We start from the raw sequence: 23,496 nt of genomic DNA, 5'->3' as shown, positions 1-23,496 counted from the left end.
TGAATCTCAGTGAACTCCGGGAGTTAATGATGGACAGGGAGGCCTGGCGTGCTGCGATTCATGGGCTTGCAAAGAGTCAGACATGACTGATCAACTGAACTGAACTGAAGTATTATTTTTTGACATTCAATTATATACAATAACTAATTGTAGATAAATGTCTACAATATAAATTTGGAAGCTTTTTAAAATCCTGTTTTTCCAGGTCTTGCCTTTAAAAAATGTTTATGAGCATAAATACATATATTTTACTTGAAGTAACTGAAATATGTTAACAGCTATAAATAATTTTTGGAATTAAATGAAGTTTAATCTATAACTAAATGAGCTTATGGCTTCTTAGAGAATAGTCAAATGCAGCTTTGCTGGACTGACAAAATTACCTCACTGTATTATCACATGGAAGAAGGGGAGAGGGAGGTATCTAGGGCTGGTGTTATAAGTACACTAATCCCATTAATGAGGGCTTCATCCTCGTAACCTAATCACTTTGCAAAGATCCCACTTCCAGATGCCATTATGCTGGGAATTAGTTTTTAACATATGACTTTTGAGAGGGCATAAGCCTATAGTCTATGGCAATATCAGCATCTGAAGAAATGGTTGACCATCAAGCCTGAACTTGTGAAAGTATATGCATTATTTTATGGGAATTCCTAGTACCTGATTGCATGTACCCTTTGAGATGCATAAATTTCTTAAATAATTATCTCTAAATTGCATCTTTCATGCTACTAGTAATTAAATGTTTTGGTTAATCTATTTTTACATAACAAATTGTCCATGATCTTTGGAGTATAAAACAAAAACCAGTTGCACCTGACATTTTTTAGGTCAGGAATTTAGGTGGTACACAGCAGAGATTGCTATCTCTGCTTCACAATGACTGGTATCTCAAATATGTGGCTCAAATATCTGGAGATGGCTGGGTTGGATGGATCAAATGAAGCCATAAACTAAAAGTCCAGAATGGATTCTTCATATATATATTTGGCACCTGAACTTGAGTGGCTGGAGCAGCTTTGTCTCTCTGGGTATTGTATTTGCTACCTTTCTTTCCACATGGGCAGCTTGAACTTCCTCATGGTATGGCAGTCTCCCATTAGTCAGACTTCTTTCAATTCAGCTGATTTTCCTGAATGAGTATTCTGAGAGAGCAAGGCAGAAGCTACAAAGTTTGGTTACACAGGACTTATCCATATGCATTGTGGTAGAGGACTCCATAAGGATTTGACTGCTAAAAGGTGAGGTTTATTGTCAGGGGTATCTTTGGAGTGTAACTACTACATATAGCAATGCTGCAAACAAAATCAATGCTACCTCTGGTGAAGTTATCACACTACTGGATGTCATGAACCAAATGCTTCATCTTTATATGTTGGCATGTGTATGTTTTTAATGTTCTGCTATATTTACCATCAGAGATGACACCTGGAGTTTGCTTCTATAATTATCACCTGTTATCCATACCATGTAATTATTTTTATTTTTAGAGTGTAGAATCAATTTAAATAAATTCCAAATCAAAATATTTCCCCTAAGACTCTTCGAAAAGATGGTTTGTAATTTTAATTTGTAAGTCTACATGATTGAATAAATTTGTATTATTATTTACTGTTTCAGCCAGACAGAATCTTACAGAAATAGCAATAAAATTTTGTTATATTTATTCAGGCTTATTGTTCAAAAAATAAAATCTTGTCAAATTATAATTAGATAAATCCATGTTCAAATGATGATCAAAATTTCCAATGTGCTTGAGTGTCTACATGGGTGACAGCCTCTAACTTTAGAACAAGTTGACTTTCATCCTGTAATTGGATGTGCCTGTTTAAAAATAGAATAAAAGCAATTCTGCTGCCAGGTGAAAAAGGTTTGAACACAGAGCGAACTGTTTACAAAAGCCTGAAATTGTTCACAACTCAAGATAATGTTAATGTGACTTCACTAGACAGCTAAAATAATACATTTTCTAAATTGAATGCATTAAGGAATTATTCAGATCATAGCTGAAGCCCTGTAATTTTCTGTCTTCTTTTCAGTCCCAGCGGCGTGTCACATTTCACCTACCAGAAGGCTCTCAAGAAAGCAGCAGTGACGGTGGACTGGGAGACCATGATGCAGGCAGCCTTCCCAGCACATCCCATGCCCTGCCCCTTGGCTATCCTCAGGAGGAGTACTTTGACCATGCTGCAAACAACAACCGCACTGAAGGGGATGGCAACTCTGACCCTGAATCCAGTAAGTTGATACCTCCCGAGTCCTGAAGTTAAAAGGCTTATTGTGCTTGCAAGTAAAACAACTGTAACCATAATAACATTGGCCAATTTAAATGTGTTAGTAACACATTTTTAAAAGCTAGCAATACAAACTTTGGTGGAAAGAATATATGCAGCCGTCTATAATTTTTGAAATATGTGATCATACCTACTTTGAAATTTGCTATGAAATCTAATAGTCATATTGTCTAGGCATAGATAAAATTTTCTATTTACTTATGCATATATCTGTATATATATATATATATATATATATATATATATATAAAACCAACCAGTTTGTTTTTATTTGTGTACAGAAATAATTTTATAATTCACATAAAGTATTTTCTAAATTTAATTTTTAATAATGATAATAATCATAGACAATTAATTCTTTTGAGAAATGAGTGATCCTGACTCCAAGGTAGAAAAACTGGTGTGAGGTTTTCAATAATGTATTGAAACCACATGCCTTACGCCATGTTACTGTTTAGAAAGATGTTCAGATTTGGTCTTCAGATTGAAGGCATTGAAAGCTACATTTTGCACAGTTCAGAAATGTTGAACTCTTAAAAAAGATCATGAAGTTCATTAAATTATCTTGAACATGTATCTTGAAAATCCCTATGTTTTCATAATTTTGGGAAATACAAAATTTTATAAGATTATACATATCTCAGGAGATTCTTGTATTTGAAGAATTATAATTTGCCTCAGTATGTTTTATATACATACAGCTGTATAGGTCCAAAAAGTTATACCATATATGTGATGGAGAAAGAAGAAAAACGAGACCAAGTAACATATAAGATAAATAAATATTAAATAGAAATTTTGAAAGATATTTTTTTTCGAGACCTGCTCAACAAGCAGGGTTTCCAAAAGCATGATATGGCGAAAGAATGAGAAACAAGACACAAGAATTCAGTGAAAAGAGAAGATCAGTGGACCAACACCGCGCCAAGGTGAAGGTGCCAAAACTGAATCCAAGCCAGCTTTATTATACGTTCAGCCGTGAAGAAAAGAATATGCGGGGGTTAAGCTATAACTCATGTGGTCTTCAGGACCAAAGAACAAAGTGATCATTAACCACTGAGCAACTAAGAAACAGTAATCAATAACAAATCAGTAACTCAGACTAATATTCTTTATCTATAGAATTTCCACCAGATACGTAAAACATGTGACTCTGAGACTCCAGTTGAGAAACAGTCTGGTGTCGGTTTTCTGACCCCAGGATCATAATTTGTTTTCAAGACTATGAACTGTTCCCTCTGGACTTGTTCCAAGCATCTCATGCCTTACAGCATCGTTTATCCATAATTATAAATCTCTTTTGCTGCCTTTGCTGGGGCCTGCTTTTCTTTTATTCTTCCTGTCTCCTATAATTTTGAACATTATGGATTGTATGGATATATAATTTAAGTAAACCTCTAGTTTTGAGAACAAAATGGTCTCCCCATCATTGTGTTTCAATCTGTATTTTCTAAACTAAAAAAAAAAAAATGAAATTATTGGTTAAACATAAGGATATAATCTAAGACTAAACATACATACTAAGAACCAGTGACAGCATAACACACTTTTTTGCACTACAAAAGTAGACTGTAGCCCACCAGGCTCCTCCATCCATGGAATTTTCCAGGAAAGAATACTTGAGTCGGTTGCCATTTCCTTCTCAAGGGGATCTTCCAGACCCACGGATTAAATCCTGGTCTCCTGCATTGCAGGCATACTCTTTACTGTATGGGCCACCAAGGAAGTTCCAACAAAAGAAGACACTGGCTATAAAAGATGTTTTTAATATGAATATTTTAGAGACTTTTTAGACACAAAATTCAGAAAGTACTAAACATCTATCTCTATATTCAAATTTATGCTTAAAATAATTTATCACCATTCAGTCTAAGGATGAAAAATTCTTCTGTAATATACAATGCCAATCTACCTTTCATTTACTTATGTGTAACATGACATAATGACTTCTGGAAGAAATACATGGCTGTGACTGTATCTTCTGCTATAATGAACTCGGAGTCAATTTCTAGTAAGAATATAGTCATAAGTAACAAATCTGCATTAAGCAAATGCTGTTCTTTACTACTTCATAGACTATTGTTTTAACTGTAGACCTACCACTACCTTGTAACAAAAGTATATAGATGAAATAAGCATCATTTTTATAAAATAGAACTGATTCTTTTGCATATTACACACATCACTAAACACTTTTCTTAGAAAACTGTATAGCAATCATTAAAGAGTAAACTCAGAGGAAGCATCCACAGTTTGGACTTAACTCTGAAAAATATTTTCAAGCTGAATAAGACTAAGATGTTATATTATTGAAGTTAAGGGAGCATACCACATTGGTACGGGTTAGAATTTTTTATAAGACATTTAAAATTAAGCACAGCTTTATTTATCTCAATTATACATATTAATAGGCAGTTGTTTAAAAACATTTCAATGAAGACTTCTTTGCAGGGATTGATTTTATTAGTAGAGTACAAGTATATACCTGAAACTGATATATGATACTGTAAATCAACCATACTTAAAAAAAAAAAAAGAGTGTAAGTGTTAGTAAAAATTTATGAACTGACATACTTGAGAGCTTTATTTTTAAATCTTGTTTCTACCAGGGATTAAACATTTCTCTTCTTTGATCATATTGACACTATAATAATTTTGACTATGAAATATTTTGTTCACAATTACTCTACAGGATGAAGCAATGAAAAATTTCAAGTCAGTGAAGTACTTTATTATGATTTATTTTAAAATTGCAATGGCTATAGGCAATAATAATGATACTACAAATATATTTTTGCTCCTTATTATTTTAATAAACTATGTAATGGGTATAGATAATTAAAAATGAACACTAATTTTTGTATAAGTGTGAAAATATTTATGGTTTAATGTTTAAAATCTATTTTTACTATGAGTCATATTAGCTACCTAGTCTACCAATGAAACAGAAACTTCCCTCTAAATCATGTTCTAAGAGAATGTTGTCCATTTTGGAAAATAAAAGACCGTAATATAAGTGCAGAAGCATATTTCACTTTAAATGAACTCTATTATCTTAATATGGCCTGGTGGTGGTGGTGAAGTGGCTCAGTCGTGTCCGACTCTTTGTGACCCTGTGGACTGTAACCTACTAGGCTTCTCCGTCCACAGGATTCTCCAGGCAAGAATACTGGAGTGGACTGCCATTTCCTTCTCCAGGGGATTTTCCCGACCCAGGGATCGAACCCAGGTCTCCCGCACTGGAGGCAGACGCTTTAACCTCTGAGCCACCAACATACTAGTGAGATTTTTAGCATATACATGTATGTTTTGTTTTGATTTAAGGAAAAAAAAATACCTGATGATAAAATTTGTCATAGCGAAATTGTCTCTTTAGGCTAATACAGATGATAAGGTACTTTCAAAAAGAAGCTCTATAGCTCTGAAATAGTGAATAATAGTGTCTGAGCTACTTCTCTGTTGGGAGTTGCCCTTAGGTACGAATTCTGTGTGTGTGTGTGTGTGTGTGTGTGTGTGTGTGTGTGTGTGTGTTATTTTTCCCTCCTGGTTATGTTGCCCTCTGAGATTCCGAAACTCCCCCACAGACCCGCCGGTGAGAGGGTTTCCTGGTGTTTGGAAGCTTCTCCTCGTTCATGACTCCCTGCCCGGGATGGGTCTCCATCCCTAACTCCTTTGTTTCTCTTTTCGTCTTTTATATTTTGTCCTACCTCCTTTCAAAGACCATGGGCTGCCTTTCTGGGTGCCTAGTATCCTCCGCCAGCTTTCAGAAGTTGTTTTGTGGAAGTTGCTCAGCATTCAAATGATCTTTTGGTGAATTTGTGGTGGAGAAAGTGGTCTCCCCATCCTATTTGCCAGCCATCTTAAGACTGCCCCCTTAACTTCCCTTTTTAAGATAAAGAAAAAACAAGAAGACTCAGTCCAATCCTTTCTTTTTCAGGAGACAAGTTTAATAAAAATAGTCTGTCTCATTCCACTTGAAGGTTTTTTAGTTTTTAAATTTCACAATTGCTATTTCCTGACTTTAGCTTTTGGTATGAGGATTGCTTAATGCCACTCTATGAAGTTTTTCTTCTTTGGCTGACAGCCAATGTCACAGAGCTGTTCTCCCATCATAACCCCATCAAATTATGTGTATCATTTCAAATAGAACCTGCTCTTTGAAGTTAACGAATTAGTAAAAATATAAGCAAAGAAAAATCCAGCCTATATAAAGTATTATTCGTTGCTTCTGGGTTACTGTGAATGCTGTAACAGATTATATCTTTTCATTTTCAAAGAATCTTATGGAGGCTTACAAGACCATGGCCATAATAGACAACAGAATATGACTATATTGCTGAGAATTGTATATGTCAAGATATAGCATTAAGAGACTTGAGGACAGTATGATCTTCTTGGGACTATTCTAAACACACTAGATTACATATGGCCCTATGTTCATAGGGCTTCCCTTGTGGCTCAGCTGGTAAAAAAATCTTCCTGCAATGTGGGAGACCTGGCTTCAATCCCTGGGTTGGGAAGATCCTCTGAAGAAGGGAAAGGCTACCCAATCCAGTATTCTGGCCTGGAGAATTCCATAGACTCTATAGTCGATGGAGTTGCAAAATGTCGGACATGACTGAGTGACTTTCACTTCACTATTTCATATGGTTTCCTTGGTGGCTCAGATGGTAGAGAATCTGCCTGCAATGCAGGAGACCTGGGTTTGATCCCTTGGTCAGGAAGATCTCCTGGAGAAGTAAATGACTAACCACTCTAGTATTCTTGGCTGGAAAATTCTATGGACAGAGGAGCCTGTTGTGCTACAGTCCATGTGGTCACGAAGAGTCAGACACGACTGAGCAAGTAACACTTTCATTGTCACTTTATGTTCATATATTGAATATATATTTATTTGCAAGTAGCATCAAGTAGGAGAAGGCAATGGCACCCCACTCCAGTACTCTTGCCTGGAAAATACCATGGACAGGATCCTGGTAGGCTGCAGTCCATGGGGTCGCTAAGAGTTGGACATGACTGAGCGACTTCACTTTGCCTTTTCACTTTCATGCATTGGAGAAGGAAATGGCAACCCACTCCAGTATTCTTGCCTAGAGAATCCCAGGGATGGGGGAGCCTGGTGGGCTGCTGTCTATGGGGTCGCAGAGTTGGACAGGACTGAGGCGATTTAGCAGCAGCAGCAGCAGCAGCATCAGGTAAAATATAATTTATGAAGAGAAGACTTAAAAATACTTTATGACATTCTTTTGTAAAATATTGTTTTGATATTATAATTCAGACTGAGTTCTGAGACACATGGAAATATTAGTGAAGGTCTACCACGTTAAACTTTAGAGATTTCTGATTAGTTCATACACATGTAGCCAACATGTGTGTGTGTGTGTGTGTGTGTGTGTGTGTGTGTGTGTTTTCCCCTTAAATAGAGGATGCTTTGCTACTCTCTCACTATGGGTGAGCTAGAATGAAAAGATTAACAATTAATACTTCCAAATTTCTAATGGTCTGCTAGTATGTTATAGTTTAACTGATCATAGAAAACATCCATGTTTCTTTGGAAGAAATAGTGAAAAAAATCTTACTAAAGATATTCGTCAGTCTTCAGTTTACCAGTTGTAACAGTTTATTTTCAGAAAAAAAAAAATCCTCCTAAATAAAGGGGAAAAAAGATTTCCACATTTTTATGATTTTCAATTGCAAAAGTTATGTCATCTGCATTTTTTGAAGCCTCTTATTTTAGGTGGTCATTTCACACATGAAGTCTCTCTACCTGAAAATTTTGGTCTATTGTCAAAAATCTGGATTTAAAGTACCAAAATATGTGCAAAATTTCATCAGTTAAAAGAAAGTGCTTTGTAATGCTCTCCTTTCTCCTTTCTGTTATGCAAAAGAAAAAATATATATATAATTCCAATAACATTTAGGGCTAAAGAAATTCTATATTAAAATAAAGAGGAATTTTTTTTCATTAATTAAAAAAAATGATAAATCTCCCTACTAGAGTATATTTATCTCAGGTTGACACATCTCTCTGACTTTCATTTTTCTTTCACTAGATCAGGTTTACTTAGCACTCTTAACATGGTAATAGTTCGTTCACAAAAAACTGAAGTAATTAATCATTCCCTGGAACACATTTTGATTGATCCTCTACAAGTGATATAATTAATTGATAAAGAAGAATTTGATTGAATAGAATACTACTCAGAGGAATGCAAAATTTTGCCTTGTTCTGCAGCGACTGTTGACATGAATAACACCACAGTAATTATTAATTGAATGTTTGATTAGTTGAATAGCTAATTCTAAATGTAGAAATTGGTAAAAAAAATATGGTAACTTTAAAAAGCTCACTTAATAATGAATCATTAAAACTCAGCCCTTCACAATTAAGAACATTAGGAGCCAGACAGCTAAAGGCAAAATAAAAGTATCCATATATTCTTTCAGGCAAATTTGATATACTAGCACTGTGTTAATTACTCATCTGAAAAATTCAATTTGTTATTAATAGAAAGAAGAACAATAACTGGTTTATATATTTAAGGGGACAGTAGCCATTACTTTTCCAGAAGATGTCAGAAAAAATCATCTAAATCTACAATTTAGCAAATATTACTCATATAAATTTTAATTAGGTACTTTTTCTTGTTTCCAAATACCCAGGAACTTTGACTTCATAAGTCCTCCAATATTTTCAAATGCATTTTTGAACAAAGTCACGCATTAATTTCCATGTCATAACAAGAATAAAAGTGAATGAAATACTTTTGTTAATATTGTAATGTGAACAAATAGGAAATGCATTCAAACTAAGAAAGCAAAGTTATGCTCTTTTTAAAGGTTAATTATCCACCTAGGCGATTTCTATCTCAGCTGGCTATGTATATGAAGAGTTTCCTAAAACTCTGTTCATTCTTAGCCTGTATAGTAGTGTCTGTCCAGGGAGGGAAAAGTATAATAAATAAATAATTCGAATTAGCTCAACAAATCTGAAGTTACAGATTTTGAAAGGTAAATCAATCAGTGTTTCTAAGGAGTACATTATCAAGTATCAATTCTGTTAGTTTTGTCCCACTTGAAGAAAGGGACTAAAATCAATGCTCCTGGATTCCGAAAGTATAAGAAAGACAAATGCCTGATAATTTTCATTGTGTTGCCAATCGACAACAGCTTTAGCTTTATCTATCTATTGAAAAAAATTCTTCATATAGAATAAAATTTTTTAGGCTAATGATAATATCAAAGTCACTTTTATGCCTTCTTACAGGAAAGTCATTGCAGTCATAAATACTGTTTGTAACTTCCAGCTTATTTTAGTCCGTGTGTGTTATATAAATAACAGTGTATAGAAATAGATTAGAAAGAATGGTTCCACCCAAGAGTTCAGCTATCTGCCATTGCTCGGGAAAGAATAAGGTTTACTTGCTAGCAGTTTATACACTAAATGAGTTGAGGCAGATATAAACAATGATCTAGTGGCAGATGTTCTGTAATTAGTATTAATTTTTATCACTTAAACTGGCATGCTTTTGAAAAGCCAATTATTTTTTTTTTATTTCAAACTTAGGAATGTTGAAATATATATCATAATAAGAAAGTGGGTGAAACAAATCTTACTATACCATCCTATCATACCCAACTTTCCTATGCAGGAAATGCAACCACCTTACAAACCAATCGAAGTATCTAGGCTTTATAATGGCAATGAAGGATTTCTACTAGAGATAATCCAAAAAAAAAAATCACAAGTCATGGATCAAAATGAAAAGCAAATCCTAAAGTTGGAAACTTGAAGACATTTACAGGATTCCATTTGCCTAACAGCCTCTAAGATGAGTATATCATTAGTATCTTAAACCTAATATGGATTAGATGGAGGTTTATCAATCAATAGCAGGCCATTCTAAGTAAAGCAATCGCTTATCATGTCTTTTCTGTTTGAAAATGGCAAGCACTAGGAGCTTGGCACAAGTTGCCATTTGAAAGCCAATGCTGTAAGGTCTGGAATGTCGGTAAGCTTGAAAAACCGCCTTTAGTGACAGAGAATAGGTGGTCTTCTCTTCACAATAAGCCTTCCTCTGCTAAATTTTTATTAGCCTACCTATACTATATAATAAAGTTAATTTGACATTTATATTTCTACTATTTATGAGCCATGAGGCAGTACGTTTCATGACCTTCTTCTGTCTTTCTTCTACTTACTTTATCTCTCGCTTCTCACTTTTCTTAGCCTGTAAGAGAAGAATGTATGCTATTTTGGAATTTTTTGTAGTTTTTTGAAAAATAGTACAATCAGTCATGCAGGATGAAACTCTTAGGGGACCCGAACTATTTAAATTTAGGCACGATCCAATATCTTGTCTTAAAATAATTTATACATTTTAATAAATGAGAAGCATTATAGCAGTATATTTTGCCCCATGACACTTTTAAATTGTACAGTAAATTGCAACTATCATAACTGATTGCATCAATAGAACACTCAACAACTAGCGAGTATATCAAGGAAATCAGTAAATAATGAATAATTATAGACAATCTGTCTTATCATGATTTCTGCAATTTGTTAATTTGCATCTTTATTGAATACTGAAGATTCCAAATAGAGGATAGAATAGAAGTGACAGTGTTTGCTGAATCAGTTTTTTCCCTATTTTAATCAATAATCATAGTAATTTTTGTCTCAGTTCCACTAAAATAAAAATAAAGCACATGATCATCTGACAGCTTATTTTTATCTTTCTTACATTGGAAAAATTTATAGGTCACATTCAAAAGTTCTTCTAAGTAATATATATGAAATTAGCCTTTGTAAGTTTCTTTTTTTCTTAGAAACTTCTTCTCCTATTATGGGTAGAGCTCTCAGACGCAATGAGAAAAGAGATGATTTGAAATATTACTTTGAGGTATTCTATATAAATCATACTTTTTAAAAATTTGGGTGCTGACTAATAGTTCTATTATAATACTTAATTTTGTAATTACTACTAATAAAATATTTTTACAACAGACCACAGCAGATAATCTCATTTATGCCCTCATTTTGCATACTATAGGGTTTTAACTCAGGCACTGCAATTAACTAGCAATGTGGCCTTGGACAGGCTTTTTAAACTTATTGTGTCTTTTTTTCTTTAGCTATAAAATCAGAGGATTATACTGATCTTTAATGCCTCTTCTAGGGTCATAATATTGTATCTATTAAAACTTCAAAATGTACATGTTCAGATGTTGCCATTTATATAGTCTTTGAATTTCAGAGCTCTAAGGGACCTTAAGACCATTTAGTCCATCTCCCTCATTATGCAAACGAGAGAACTGAGATTTAAACCTTTTGATCAATAGCTTAATGTTCTAAACCAAGATTTAAGGTTTATCAAATTCTAAACTAGAAGAATCACTTATGTTGGTAAGCAGCTACATTGTAATTTAAATGAAGCAATTTTTTGAGAATAGACAAGTATAAAATCTAAATATTTACCATTCATCAAGGGGAATGTTTTAATATATCCATATGGAATTTTTTAATATATGTGATAAGGCCCTGTATTAAAAATTTTAAAAGGTTCCCATTTAGCATTTTATACAACTTAAAGGCAACTGAGCAATATAGACAGATAATTTCCAAAAGTACTATTATGCTAACCAGTGAAAGTTTCAAAGGGGAAATTGTAAATATGCTGAATGTTAATGACTATTGTATAATAAAAGCTATCTAATCTTTACTATGAATATCTAATATACATACATTTTTGATTGTGTGCATGTGTGTATGTGTGTGTACTACTTATAGGGAAAATTTGTATTAAAATGAATTTTTTGAAGGTTAATTTCCTCTGAACACAGTGAAAAGTACATAAAAGGAACCTCAAGGGATTGAAATACAGGATGAATATATGAACATATTCTTCCTTTCTGCTGGAAACAAATCTTTCTCTATTCTGAAATTCCTGATATTCTATCGAACTTCAATTTTCTAGCAGAATGCTGAAGTTATAATTCACAGGGAAATGATTTTGATAGAATCAAGTCCGTTGAGTTAGTAGTGTGCCATGTAGTAAAAATGTTTGGAGAAATCACAAGTCTTTTATGGGTGATGACTTGAACTAGAGATAAAGCAGAATAACTTTTAGGAACTAAAAAGAACTGCACTTTGCTCAAACATTTTAATTGTGTGAAGGAGTTTGTCTTACCTAGGAAATGTTTTTGTTTTTGTTTATGCTAGGTTGATGACATAGAAGTTAAATCTCAGGATTGAGAAAGTCATGTTGAAATTAAAAAAAAATTTTTTTTGAGAAAAATACACTTTAGTCTCACAAGTAGCAGTGTTTTCATGGCTCAGTGACTGCTGCTGCTAAGTCGCTTTAGTCATGTCCGACTCTGTGCGACCTCAGAGAGGTCAGACAACTAGGCTCCCCTGTCCCTGGGATTCTACACGAAAGAACAATGGAGTGGGTTGCCATTTCCTTCTCCAACGCATGAAAGTGAAAAGTGAAAATGAAGTCGCTCAGTCGTGCCAGACTCTTAGCGACCCTACGGACTGCAGCCCACCAGGCTTCTCCGTCCATGTGACTTTCCAAGCAAGAATACTGGAGTGGGATGCCATTGCCTTCTCCGCAGTTATCTAAGTATGTACAAACAAACAAACAAACAACTAATATTTAACTTGTTTTTTTTGGAAGATTCTACTTATATTCTTTGGCTCGTTCAGTTCAGGTCAGTTCAGTCGCTCAGTCCTGTCTGACTCCTTGCAACCCCATGAATCCCAGCACGCCAGGCCTCCCTGTCCATCACCAACTCCCGGAGTTAACTCAGACTCACGTCCATCGAGTCCGTGATGCCATCCAGCCATCTCATCCTCAGTCGTCCCCTTCTCCTCCTGCCCCCAATCTCTCCAAGCATCAGAGTCTTTTCCAATGAGTCAACTCTTCGCATGAGGTGGCCAAAGTATTGGAGTTTCAGCTTTAGCATCATTCCTTTCAAAGTACACCCAGGGCTGATCTCCTTCAGAATGGACTGGTTGGATCTCCTTGCAGTCCAAGGGACTCTCAAGAGTCTTCTCCAACACCACAGTTCAAAAGCATCAATTCTTCGGCGCTCAGCCTTCTTCACAGTCCAACTCTCACATCCATACATGACCACAGGAAAAACCATAGTCTCGACTAGATGAACCTTAGCAAAGTAGTGTCTCTACTTTTCAATATGCTATCTAGGTTGGTCATCACTTTTCTTCCAAGGAGTAAGCGTCTTTTAATCTCATGGCTGCAGTCTCCATCTGCACTGATTTTGGGGACCGAAAAAATAAAGTCTGACACTGTTTCCACTGTTTCCCCATCTATTTCCCATGAAGTGTTGGGAATGGATGCCATGATCTTCGTTTTCTGAATGTTGAGCTTTAAGCCAGCTTTTTCACTCTCCACTTTCACTTTCATCAAGAGGCTTTTTAGTTCCTCTTCACTTTCTGCCATAAGGGTGGTGTCATCTGCATATCTGAGGTTATTGATATTTCTCCCGGCAATCTTGAATCCAGCTTGTGCTTCTTCCAGTCCAGCGTTTCTCATGATGTACTCTGCATAGAAGTTAAATAAGCAGGGTGACAATATACAGCCTTGACATACTCTTTTTCCTATTTGGAACCAGTCTGTTGTTCCATGTCTAGCTCTAACTGTTGCTTCCTGACCTACATACAGATTTCTCAAGAGGCAGGTCAGGTGGTCTGGTATTCCTATCTCTTTCAGAATTTTCCACAGTTTATTGTGATCCACACAGTCAAAGGCTTTGGCATAGTCAATAAAGCAGAAACAGATGTGTTTCTGGAACTCTCTTGCTTTTTCCATGATCCAGTGGATGTTGGCAATTTGATCTCTGTTTCCTCTGCTTTTTCGAAAACCAGCTTGAACATCAGGAAGTTCACGGTTCATGTATTGCTCAAGCCTGGCTTGGAGAATGTTGAGCATTTCTTTACTAGCATGTGAGATGAGTGCAATTGTGCGGTAGTTGAGAATTCTTTGGCATTGCCTTTCTTTGGGAGTGGAATGAAAACTGACCTTCTCCAGTCCTGTGGCCACCGCTGAGTTTACCGAATTTCCTGGCATATTGAGTGCAGCACTACAGCATCATCTTTCAGGATTTGAAACAACTCAACTGTAATTCCATCACTTCCACAAGCTTTGCTCGTAGTGATGCTTTCTAAGGCCCACTTGACTTCACATTCCAGGATGTCTGGCTCTAGATGAGTGATCACATCATCATGAAGATCTTTTTTGTATAGTTCTTCTGTGTATTCTTGCCACCTCTTCTTAATATCTTCTTATTCTGTTAGGTCCATACCATTTCTGTCCTTTATGGAGCCCATCTTTGCATGAAATGTTCCCTTGGTATCTCTAACTTTCTTGAAGAGATCCTCTAGTCTTTCCCATTGTGTTCTTTTCCTCTATTTCTTTACATTGTGTGCTGAAGAAGGCTTTCTTATCTCTTCTTGCAATTCTCTGGAACTCTGCATTCAGATGCTTATATATTTCCTATTCTCCTTTGCTTTTCACCTCTTTTCTTTTCACAGCTATTTGTAAGGCCTCCTCAGACAGCCAGTTTGCTTTTTTGCATTTCTTTCCCATGGAGATGGTCGTGATCCCTGTCTCCTGTACAATGTAATGAACCTCATTCCATAGTTCATCAGGCACTCTGTCTATCAGATCTAGGCCCTTAAATCTATTTCTCACTTCCACTGTATAATCATAAGGGATTTGATTTAGGTCATACCTGAATGGTCTAGTGGTTTCCCCACTTTCTTCAATTTAAGTCTGAATTTGGTAATAAGGAGTTCATGATCTGAGCCACAGTCAGCTCCTGTTCTTGTTTTTGTTGACTGTAGAGAGCTTCTCCATCTTTGACTGCAAAGAATATAATCAATCTGATTTTGGTGTTGACCATCTGGTGATGTCCACGTGTAGAGTCTTTTCCTGTGTTGTTGGAAGAGGGTGTTTGCTATGACCAGTGCATTTTCTTGGCAAAACTCTATTAGTCTTTGCCCTGCTTCATTCTGCATTCGAAGGCCAAATTTGCTTGTTACTCCAGGTGTTACTTAACTTCCTACTTTTGCATTCCAGTTCCCTTTAATGAAAATGACATCTGTTTTTGGCTGTTAGTTCTAAAAGGTCTTGTAGGTCTTCATAGAACCGTTCATCTTCAGTTTCTTCAGTGTTACTGGTTGGGGCATAGACTTGGATTACCATGATATTGAATAGTTTGCCTTGGAGACGAACAGAGATCATTCTGTCGTTTTTGAGATTGCATCCAAGTACTGCATTTCAGACTCTTTTTTTGACCATCATGGCTAGTCCATATCTTCTGAGGGATTCCTGCCCACAGTAGTAGATATAATGGTCATCTGAGTTAAATTCACCCATTCCAGTCCATTTTAGTTCGCTGATTCTGAGAATGTCGATGTTCACTCTTGCCATCTCTTGTTTGACCATTTCCAATTTGCCATGATTCTTGGACCTGACATTCCAGGTTCCTATGCAATATTGCCCTTTACAGCATCGGATCTTGCTTCTATCACCAGTCACATCCACAGCTGGGTATTGTTTTTGCTTTGGCTCCATCCCTTCATTCTTTCTGGGGTTATTTCTCCACTGATCTCCAGTAGCATATTGGCTCGTTAGTGATGTAGTATAAGGCTCATAGGCACACTATCATTTTTGTTTTAATGGTCTAATTTCCTAAGATTGGGGTCAGATCCGATTAGATTGACTTTCTTGTAGATCTATGTATATAAATTAATCCAGAACTGAATTAAACAATTCTTTCCTAATTGATAGCTCTATTTAACTACACCCTACTTATCTCGGCAAAATGTGTATCATCATAATACATAAATACTTCTTTTTATTTAATTTTAATTTTTACTTTATTTTACTTTACAATACTGTACTGGTTTTGCCATACATTGACATGAATCCACCACAGGTGTACATGAGTTCCCAATCCTGAACCCCCCTCCCACCTCCCACCCCATATCATCTCTCTGGTTCATCCCCATGCACCAGCCCCAAGCATTCTGTATCCTGTATCAAACTTAGACTGGCGATTCGTTTCTTACATGATAGTATACATGTTTCAATGCCTTTTTTCCAAATCATCCCACCCTCTCCGTCTCACTCAGAGTCCAAAAGTCCGTTCTATACATCTGTATCTCTTTTGCTGTCTCGCATACAGGGTTATCATTACCGTCTTTCTAAATTCCATATATATGTGTTAGTATACTGTATTGGTGTTTTTCTTTCTGGCTTACTTCACTCTGACTTCAGGCTCTACTACAAAGCCACAGTCATCAAAACAGTATGGTACTGGCACAAAGACAGAAATATAAATCAATGGAAAAAAATAGAAAGCCCAGAGATAAATCCACACACCTATGGGCCCCTTATCTTCGACAAAGGAAGCAAGAATATACAATGGAGTAAAGAAAATCTCTTTTTGCTGTTGGCTCCATTTTCATCCACCTCATTAGAACTGATTCAAATGTATTCTTTTTAATGGCTGAGTAATACTCCATTGTGTATATGTACCACAGCTTTCTTATCCATTCATCTGCTGATGGACATCTAGGTTGTCTCCATGTTCTGGCTATTATAAACAGTACTGAAATGAACATTGGGGTACATGTGTCTCTTTCAATTCTGGTTTCCTTGGTGTGTATGCCCAGCAGTGCGATTGCTGGGTCATAAGGCAGTTCTATTTGCAATTTTTTAAGGAATCTCCACACTGTTCTCCATAGTGGCTGTACTAGTTTGCATTCCCACCAAAAGTGTAAGAGGGTTCCCATTTCTCCACACCCTCTCCAGCATATATTGCTTGCAGACTTTTGGATCGCAGCCATTCTGACTGGCGTGAAATGGTACCTCATTGTGGTCTTGATTTGCATTTCCCTGATAATGAGTGATGTTGAGCATCTTTTCATGTGTTTGTTAGCCATCCGTATGTCTTCTTTGGAGAAATGTCTATTTAGTTCTTTGGCCCATTTTTTGATTGGGTCGTTTATTTTTCTGGAATTGAGCTGCAGGAGTTGCTTGTATATTTTTGAGATTAGTTGTTTGTCAGTTGCTTCATTTGCTATTATTTTCTTCCATTCAGAAGGCTGTCTTTTCATCTGAGGAAATATCTTAAACACAGTGAACCCAATTCAATACTTATGTAAATCTTTAAAATATCCCCTCAGGGTTTCAAAGGATATAAACTGTGGCTAAGTAAAGCACACACAGACACACACACACAAAATAATTAAATAAATAAAACTTTCATCTAGAAAGATTCTGTAATATCTAATAGTATGAAGTAAATATGTCACTCAATATAGGAAAAAGAGCAGATTGCTTTTAGAACAGAGTGTGAAAGACCAATGCTTAGGTGAAATTAATTATACATTTTAAATTGAGTTTTCTGAGCCATTTCAGCAATACTATTTTTGCAAAAAGAAAGAAATATTGGAGCATATTCAAGCTAAGACCTTAAGAGACCTTGATTTTAAAAGACATTGATTTTCTTTGTTTGCCCACTCCCAAGTAGGTTTAGTTTTTTTCCCCAAAGTTGAAGAATTTTAACTATCAGAAGATTAAAAAATACATTAAGATAAAGTGCAGATATGTTTTATCTTCTCCCATTTCTGTTTTAGTCTCATGTCTATAAGTGAGCGTAGTTGCTGTTCTAATATGTAAGATTAAATAATAAATTAGGAAGAGAACCATTCTAATGGGAGGGGGCCAGACTGCTTAGTTAGACTCTCAGTCCTGCACTCAATAGTGATATAACATCCGCAAGACATTTAAGATCCCCATGCCTCATTTTCCCTCATCATTAAAATGGCAATGATAACAGCTGTCTCACAGTATTGTTGCATTAAAAGAGTGTGTGTACATGTATCTGAGTATATATACATATACAGTTAAACATTTTACAGGATTATTTCCTGTGATAATGCATTTTCTTGTACAGTACTTTCCAAGGTTCATGAGTACACAAACCACATGGAAATCTTGCCAAAATGTAGACACAGTAGTCTGGTGTGGGAAACTGAGCTTTTGCATTTCTAACAAGCCCTCAGGTGATGGTGATCATGCTAATCTGGGAACCACATTGTGACTAGTAAAGTTCTCTTTAAGAAAATTAGAGGTACCAAAGGAACAGTTCATCCAAAGATAGGCACAATATTGGGCAAAAATGGCAAGGACCTAAAACAAGCAGAAGAGATTGAGAAAAGGTGGCAAGAATACACAGAAGACTGAACAAAAAAGCTCTGAAAGACCCAGAAAACCATGATGGTGTGATCACTCACCTAGAGCAAGATATCCTGGACTGTGAAGTCAAGTGAGCCATAGAAAGCATTACTATGAACTAAGCTAGTGGAGGTGATGGAATTCCAGCTAAGCTATTTCAATTCCTAAAAGATGATGCTGTTAAAGTGCTGCACTCACTATGTCAGCAAATTTGGAAAGCTCAGCAGTCTCCATAGGGCTGGAAAAGTCAGTTTTCATTCCAATCCCAAAGAAAAGCAATGCCCCAATTGCACTCACTTCACATACCAGCAAAATTAAGCTCAAAATCCTTCAAACTAGACTTTAGCAGTAAGTGAACCAAGAACTTCCAGATGTACAAGCTGATTTTAATAAGGCAGAGGAACCAGAGATCAAATTGCCAACAATTCCCCCCAAAAAATCTACTTCTGCTTCATTGAATATGCTAAAGCCTTCAACTGAAAATTCTTAAAGAAATGGGAATACCCGGCCACATTATCTGCCTCCTGAGAAACCTGTATGCAGGCAAAGAAGCAACAGTTAGAACAACGGACTGGTTCAAAATTGAGAAAGGAGTATATAAAGGCTGTATACTGTCACTCTATTTATTTTACTTATATGCAGAGTTCAACAAGAGAAATGCCAGACTGGATGCAGCACAAACTGGGAATCAAGATTGACAGGAGACATATCAACAACCTCAGATATTCAGATGATACCACTTTAATGGCAGAAAGTGAAGAGGAACTAAAGAGCCTCTTGATGAAGGTGAAAGAGGAGAGTGAAAAACCTGGCTTAAAACTCAGCATTTAAAAAACTAAAATCATGGTATCCAGCTCCATCACTTCAGGGCAAATAGACGGGGAAAATGTAGAAACAGTGTCAGATGTCACTTTCTTAATCTCCAAAATCACCACATAGGATGAGATGGTTGGATGACATCACTGACTCAATGGATACAAGTTTGAGCAAACTCTGCGAGATAGTGAAGAAGAGGGAAGCTTGGCATGCTGCAGTTCATGGGATTGCAACCCCACATTTTTGCTCCATTACAAAAACATTTCATTGTAAATTATATTTTTAATATAAATTTATTTATTTTAATTGGACGTTAATTACTTTACAATATTGTATTGGTTTTGCCATCAGTCAGTTCAGTTCAGTCGCTCAGTCATGTCCGACTCTTTGCGACCCCATGAATCGCAGCACGCCAGGCTTCCCTATCCATCACCAACTCCCGGAGTTCACTCAGACTCACGGCCATCAAGTCAGTGATGCCATCCAGCCATCTCATTCTCGGTCGTCCCCTTCTCCTCCTGCCCCCAATCCCTCCCTGCATCAGTCTTTTCCAATGAGTCAACTCTTCACATGAGGTGGCCAAAGTACTGGAGTACTAGCATCATTCCTTCCAAAGAAATGCCAGGGCTGATCTCCTTCAGAATGGACTGGTTGGATCTCCTTGCAGTCCAAGGGACTCTCAACAGTCTTCTCCAACACCACAGTTCAAAAGCATCAATTCTTTGGCGCTCAGCCTTCTTCACAGTCCAACTCTCATAAATCCGCCACAGGTATACACGTGTTCTCCATCCTGAAGCCCTCTCCCTCCTCCCTCCCCATACCATCCCTCTGAGTCGTCCCAGTGCACCAGCCCCAAACATCCAGCATCATGCATCAGACCTGGACTGGTGATTCGTTTCATATATGATATTATACATGTTTCAGTGCCATTCTCCCAAGTCATCCCACCCTCTCCTTGTCCCACAGAGTCCAAAAGCCTGTTCTATACATCTGTGCCTCTTTTGCTGTCTCACATAAATTATATTTCTTAAACGCTCTGTACATTGCCTATATTATTATATATAAGACCAAACCATTTTATTGGAATAATTTAAGGTGATTTATTGCAAATAAACACATGGTAAAAAGCTATTTCTTAAAAAAAGTCATAGGTGAACACAAAATATGCTTTTAATTAAATAATGAAATTTCTTTTAAAGTATTTTATCTTGATATAAGTAAAGAAACTGCTATGTATCTGGAATGCTGAATGCCCTATCAGACTTCAGTCTGTGCTGATTTATAATAAGTAATTATCTAATAAAGACAGTGTTACGCATGTATGAGAGTTCTTGAAGCAATGATTTGCAGTTTTGACAAATTACTGTAGATCAAATGATGATGCCTCATTTATATTCTTTCTCCTCTCTTTTGAATCTACATCCTTAAGCAAATAGAGAAATGACTTTTAAGAGAAATACTCATTTGTATGGAAAAGTAGGTAAACCTTCTGAGGGCTTATGCTTTTTATAGATTAATGATAAGCTTTACCTCCCACCTGTGGGTTGGTGAATATAGATTATTATTTCATTTGAGTGGGAAGGGAGGATGTATGTAGTTAAAGACAAAGTTAATTACATACTGCTTTCTTTTTTAATATACTATGAAAAGACTTGCTTCATTAGGCACAGGCCTAGTAATAATGTTTAATGATTACATTTCTGTTGGAGGATATAGTACAAGTAAGAGAAAGTAAAGAATACCCTTATGTGAACATGGTCTCTCACTGGGAACAATTAGGTAATTTTACAAACACACACACACACACACACACACACATACATACATATATGAGAGTGAAGGTGAAAGTTGCTCAGTTTTGTCTGACTCTTTACAACCCCATGGGCTATACATACCATGGAGTTCTCCAGGCCAGAATACTGGAATGGGTAGCCTTTTTCTTCTCCAGGAGATCTTCCCAACCCAGGGATCAAACCCAGGTCTCCCTCATTGCAGGCAGATTCTTTACCAACTGAGCTATCAGGGAAGCCATATACACACATATACACATATATATTCAATTATGTTGTATATTTTGTGTTATTTTTAGATCAAGTCATAAAGTCCTTAAGAGCCCATGGAAATATTATATTAAAGACTTGTTTTATATATCTGATATAACCCTGAAGCCAAATCACTTTAAAATATCTTAAAAATCATCAAAATGCAATTTTTAAGAAAAGTAACACATGTAATATGTTCCAAAGTACTTGTGTTTTGTTCTCAGACCATTAAAATGATGAAGATATGGTGAATTCTTAATAAAGTTTTAAACACAATTTCTGAAAATAATTATCATCTTAAGACTAATACATTGTTGTCACTATGGTTTTATGGATTATGTGTAAATTATGTACTTAGAAATCTTGGAACTTTAATCCAAGTTAAGCTATTTGTCATGTTTAAAACACAAGGCACTCTGAAATTTTCTATAGAAACAATGGTAGGTTCTTTAAATCTGTGAAGGAATTTTAGTTTGATATTATATTGTCCATTTTAAAATTTGCATTGAAGAATGATAGCTGGACTATCATTGTGAGTGCTCAGTCACTTCAGTTGGGTTCAACTCTTAGCAACCCCATGGACTGTAGCCTGAGAGGCACCTCTGTCCATAGGATTCTCAAGGCAAGAATACTGGAGTGGGTTGCCATACTCTCCTCCAGAGGATCTTTCTGACCCAGGGATCGAACCCAAGTCTCTTGTATCGCCTGTGTTCCAGGTGGTTCTTTACCACTAGTGCCACTTGATAACTCAATATTAAACAAGAAAGTCACTTTTTCTCTGAGATTATGGCTTACTTCCAATGTCATCATTACTCGTAGGGATGATCACTAAGTGATGCTTCATATGACTTTCAAAAAATATTAATAATGCCTTAAATGTCATTGTCTGTAAATTTCATTTCTCTTCTGTTTATTTAATAACTCAATAAAAAACAATCAGCAGATTTTGCATTAAAACCTACCTGACAAAAATGACTCATTAATAATGTAAGCAATAGATACCTTGGGTAGAAAGATTATTTTTAAAAGGAAGGATAAATAAAGGAAAGACAAATCATGGCTAAAATACTCCTTAAGAAGATCAAGGAACTTCCCTGGTGAACCAGTGGTTAAGACCCCGTACCTCCACTGTAGGGCACATGGGTTTGATACTCGGTCTAGTAACTAAGAGCCTGCATGCCCCATGGTATAACCAAAAAAAAAAAAAAAAACCCAAAAAACTATGGTATTGATTTCTATTTTTTGAACATTGTATAAAATCTATTTTCCTTCTGAGTTTCTAGATTCTTTTTTCCAATTTTAGCATTTATTGAAGGCAGTGACATAATGATAGTGAATGATTTTATTTTATACATATAATAGCAAAACAAAATAGCAGGTTGAAAACTAAATGTACTAGATTTTTACAGATTATAATTAAAGGTGAATAGTGCATTTAAATCCAGGACATCTTACTGCAATGCCTTTGAGTTACTGATAATAGATTCAAAAGCAAAGTAATACATTGAAGAAATGATAAACCATAAATCACTAATAAATTATTACAAGTCCATTTTTATCCAATTTAAGATAAAGATGATTTAGATATTTAGGCAGAGGATTACTCTCTTGAGATAATGATGATTCCTCATACCTTAGAAATTTCCCTGGGTTTCATACAAACTCAAATTAGTCTGAATTATTAATCTACATCTAGATCTTCAAATTTAAAATCTACAGACCTACTATTTATTTTAGTTTAAAGCATCATGAGTTGTGTGTATTTGAGTACCTACCTGAGTACCTGTTATATGTGCATTCAGAGATATGGGTGGGATATATGCTTGCTATTTATTTTGTAGAATGTAAATTTGTAAGTCACTTCATGCATTCTTCACATGAGTTAAAAAATAAATGTCTTCTGGCTGCTAAATCAAGTTGTAAATACCTCATTTAGTCTTCTACTATAGTAACCCATAAGGAGAGAAAGGTTTCTGTTCCATATTTTAACTCTGGCCTCATCGTATTCCAGTGACTGCTGATTATAAGTACTATTAGGGAAAGTAAAATCACTATGGAGCACTCAAG

The 23,496-nt window shown here is 35.9% G+C and overlaps 1 protein-coding gene across 1 annotated transcript in view; it reads left to right on the top strand.

Moving 5' to 3' along the window:
* The window catches only part of PCDH11X (protocadherin 11 X-linked), a 965,230-nt gene that overhangs the window by 654,994 nt on the left and 286,740 nt on the right, over positions 1-23,496 (top strand). The window contains exon 6 of the mRNA XM_070291133.1: positions 2,043-2,241. Coding sequence (XP_070147234.1) covers positions 2,043-2,241 — 199 coding nt within the window. The remainder of the gene's footprint in view (positions 1-2,042; positions 2,242-23,496) is intronic.

This window comes from Ovis canadensis, chromosome X (assembly GCF_042477335.2).
Source record: "Ovis canadensis isolate MfBH-ARS-UI-01 breed Bighorn chromosome X, ARS-UI_OviCan_v2, whole genome shotgun sequence".
In the NCBI taxonomy this organism is placed as follows: Eukaryota; Metazoa; Chordata; class Mammalia; order Artiodactyla; family Bovidae; genus Ovis; species Ovis canadensis.
This window is presented reverse-complemented; position numbering and strand designations above follow the sequence as displayed.